Raw genomic sequence first — 3,689 nt, 5'->3', positions numbered from 1 at the left:
TGGCTGTTGACTGACACTGCTATTTTAATTGATTGCTTATTTTTAGTATTGTTTCGAGTAGTTTGTAGCTTAAAGCGCTTGTTGAGTGTTGACAGCGCTCATTTGTTAAGCAATTTTCGCTTTATTCAATTCGTTTTTTTTTTGTTTTCAACAAATATTATCTATGTATGTATATGTATCCACCATAAGCAAAGTTGACAGTTTTCGTTGTTGTGCACCGCTTAAAAGCTATTAGTGAACGACTATTGTTTAATTGACTTGGTTTTTGTTGCAGCTGCAGAAAATTTATGCAAAGTGTTTGCCAATTTGCATTCGATTTTATTTTACTTCGTTTTTGTAAGTTGTTTCAAATTAAGGTGGGGCTAGAGTTTAAGTAGCCTATTTTTTTTTGTTTTGGAGAGAGCATTGAACTGTGTGGAATAGCAAAGGCCCATTAAAAGGTACATACATACATATCTTCGGTCTTATGCCAGAAGCATGAATGTGCAAATTTACCAATTTTGAGTTATTGGGTTGAATTTTATTAACCTTTGAATGCTCTATGTTATAGCAAACCCCAAAATAACCTGCATACACGGAAAGCACATATTTTAAAATGTCAATTGCATACGCGAATGCAGAGTTAAGTCTCGTCAAAAAAAAACTTAAAACTTGATTTTTCAAAATTTTTATTTTTACACATTCATGTTTCTGGCATGCGGATGACGATATGCGATAAGTTTATTAGTAAGAAGCTGGAGAAAGTAAACCAAATCGAATCGATTCAGGTTAAACAGGTATTTTACAAGGAATCTCAAGTTTTAAATATTTTTCAACAAACATTAAATTGTGCCCACTTTTTAGAGCTCAATAAAAAAAATTTATTTTAATAAAACAACATAAACAAGTTTTAACAAAATTAATTAAAAAAATTAACAAAAGCACGTAAAATAATAAATTTTAATTAAACAAAAAAACTTTTTTCATGCTATAATTTTATAAAAAATCTTCGTTTACAGAAGTACGATATTCGCACACAACGTAGAAAAATCGAAATTGGTAAAAATAGCAAAACAAAATATTTGGTCTCAATACAGCAAACATGAAATAAGAACTATTTAAAAAATATAAATGTTAGATTTTTTGAATAAATTGATTAAAAATAAATTTTTAAAAACTTAAATTTATAACAATATAAAAAAATTAAATCGAATAAGGTAAAGAATTGTTGGCATTTCTTAATCGACTTCGGACGGTGAAGGGGATAAACTATAGCGAATGCGGGACAGAAAACGAAACGCTGCGTTTAACGTCACTAGGGGCGGGGAGTGCCAAAGGCCAAGACAAGGATATACATACATATAGACAAATACAAAGATAATGATAGGTATAAGGATAAAAACAGCGGTAAAAACAAAAACAAAGGCAACGACGCAAGTATGAGGATGGAGTGAAGGTGAAAGTAAAGATGAAGATAGGGATGAATTTTAATCGGAAGATAAAGATGAGGATGGAGATAATGGATGTTGAAAATTACTATAAAGACATAGGAAAGTGAAGAACTATCACTTCTTCCGCGCGTATGGACTACACAAAAGGGCGTGTCGATTTGTATGGGGAGATTTTTTTGCCTATGCGCATATAGCACAGCAGAATTCTATGTGTGATTCTAAGAAAATTTGCCGAAGAAACCATGGGTCCAAAATCAATTTGGAGTTTACCAAATTACAAAAATAGGTTTCCTAGTACTTTTCTATAGTGTAGTAAAGAAGTGCTTTAATTTTGCAGAAAAACATGCTACAAGGGATTTTTGTTATGGAGAATCTAATTTATAAATTTGTGTTTCCCGCTGGCTACCACCTACATATGTAATTGCGAATACCGTAGTTTAATTTGAATTACTGGTATCGGCAAGTGTACGGATATTTTTTTATTTTTAATTAATTTATTTTTTAATTCATTTATTTTTATTGTACATTTATATAAACAAAATGAGAGTTGAATATATGTATGCCTTCAACAAACATAGGCATTGTATTTAAAGATTTCTGTCCATTCTGCCTGTTTTCTTTGCCAGAATATCCAACGCATTTTCATTGCTTTCATTGTGGAGTGTCCAAAGGTCCTTTGCGGTATGAAAATTGCCTGCGTGGACTTTCAAAAAACCTATTTCTTGAGGTTTGCACTGACTTTCTTTTAAAGCAATGTCAACGTAAACTTTACTTAATTTTTCAAAGGCTTAAGATTTTTACATATCATAATTTAGTTTATGCCGTTGTTGTCAGAAGAATGCTTTAAGTTCATTAATTCATTGGATTTCTCTGCTCTCTAAAAATAATTCACTTTCTCTCATTGCCTACAAACAAAAAGCAAAAACTATGTAAATTTTCCCCACTTCGGCATTTTCGCGCTAAAATTTACTAATTAATTTTTTGATCCAATTCAAATGTAAGCCTCGTAAATTTCCAAATCTAATATTTTATGTTTTCTCTTTATCATTTTCTTCCAGACAACAACGAACCGCCACGCATCAAATGTAATCTGCGCAAACATAAACCAAATCGCAAACCCCGCACACCTTTCACCACTCAACAGCTACTCTCACTGGAGAAGAAATTCCGCGAAAAACAATATCTGAGCATAGCGGAGCGTGCTGAATTCTCCTCATCTCTGCGGCTAACCGAAACCCAAGTGAAAATTTGGTTTCAAAATCGACGCGCCAAAGCGAAACGGCTGCAAGAAGCGGAAATAGAGAAAATCAAAATGGCTGCACTGGGACGTGGCGGACCGGGCGCGCAATGGGCGATGGCCGGCTACTTTCATCCGAGTCTAATGCATTTGGGATAAAAAGGCAGTGCAAGCATGCAGTGATTTGAATTTGCAAAAGAAATCCTTAAAAAAAAATGGATTCAACTGCAGTGATCGCTCCTTGAACGCAACACACACACGCATACACACACATATACACATACATATGTATACACTCTGAGTCATGTTGCAGTTCACTTACCCAGTTCAGACATGCACAAGCACACAATTTTTCATTAGATACGCAAGCTGCAGTGGGATTCTTAAATTCGCTATCGGCAAAGACTCTATGCGCTGGAAAAGATTTCAGTTTAGAACTACTACAGTGAATTTTTTAGAGACCGCAAACGCAATATGTACGAAAATGTGTAATAATTTTTTAGTTTGCATTGCAGCTTTAGCGGCGTCTAGGCATCCCACTGCTAACCTTAGTTTATAATTTATAAATACAATTGTTTGTATTTGTAGTTTTACTTACCCAAATTGCTGTGATGTTAGCGCATTTTACATTTTAACTGTAAATAAATGTATATAAAGAAATAAATTTAAAAGAAAAACTAAAATAAAATCTAAAAAAAATATATATATTTCATAAAATTAGCAATGAAATAATTGTTTATAAAAAGCCAAAAATAGACACACGCATAAACTCAGTTGAAATAAAAATTCGTATTTTTTGCAAATATTAAAAAAAAAAATTTTCTTACATTTTTTTCCAAATAATTTGAGTTATAATTTTACAATATGTATAAAAAAAACTCGGTATGCTGTTAAAAAAAATCTCCGCAGATGCTTTTGTTAACCTTTTCAGTTTGTTAAACTTTTTTCATTGAATTTTATTTCGTAAAGTATTGATTTTTCAGCGTATTCATTTATTTATTCAATTTAATCCATTAACGGCA

The 3,689-nt window shown here is 32.2% G+C and overlaps 1 protein-coding gene across 1 annotated transcript in view; it reads left to right on the top strand.

The window, feature by feature from the left end:
* Positions 1-3,350, top strand: part of LOC118737148 (muscle segmentation homeobox) — a 51,706-nt gene extending 48,356 nt beyond the window's left edge. The window contains exon 2 of the mRNA XM_036467466.1: positions 2,489-3,350. Coding sequence (XP_036323359.1) covers positions 2,489-2,826 — 338 coding nt within the window. The 3' untranslated portion in view covers positions 2,827-3,350. The remainder of the gene's footprint in view (positions 1-2,488) is intronic.
* The last annotated feature ends 339 nt before the right edge of the window (positions 3,351-3,689 follow it).

The sequence above is a fragment of the Rhagoletis pomonella genome, unplaced genomic scaffold (assembly GCF_013731165.1).
Source record: "Rhagoletis pomonella isolate Grant_MI unplaced genomic scaffold, Rhpom_1.0 Rhpom_scaffold_00004, whole genome shotgun sequence".
In the NCBI taxonomy this organism is placed as follows: domain Eukaryota; kingdom Metazoa; phylum Arthropoda; class Insecta; order Diptera; family Tephritidae; genus Rhagoletis; species Rhagoletis pomonella.
This window is presented reverse-complemented; position numbering and strand designations above follow the sequence as displayed.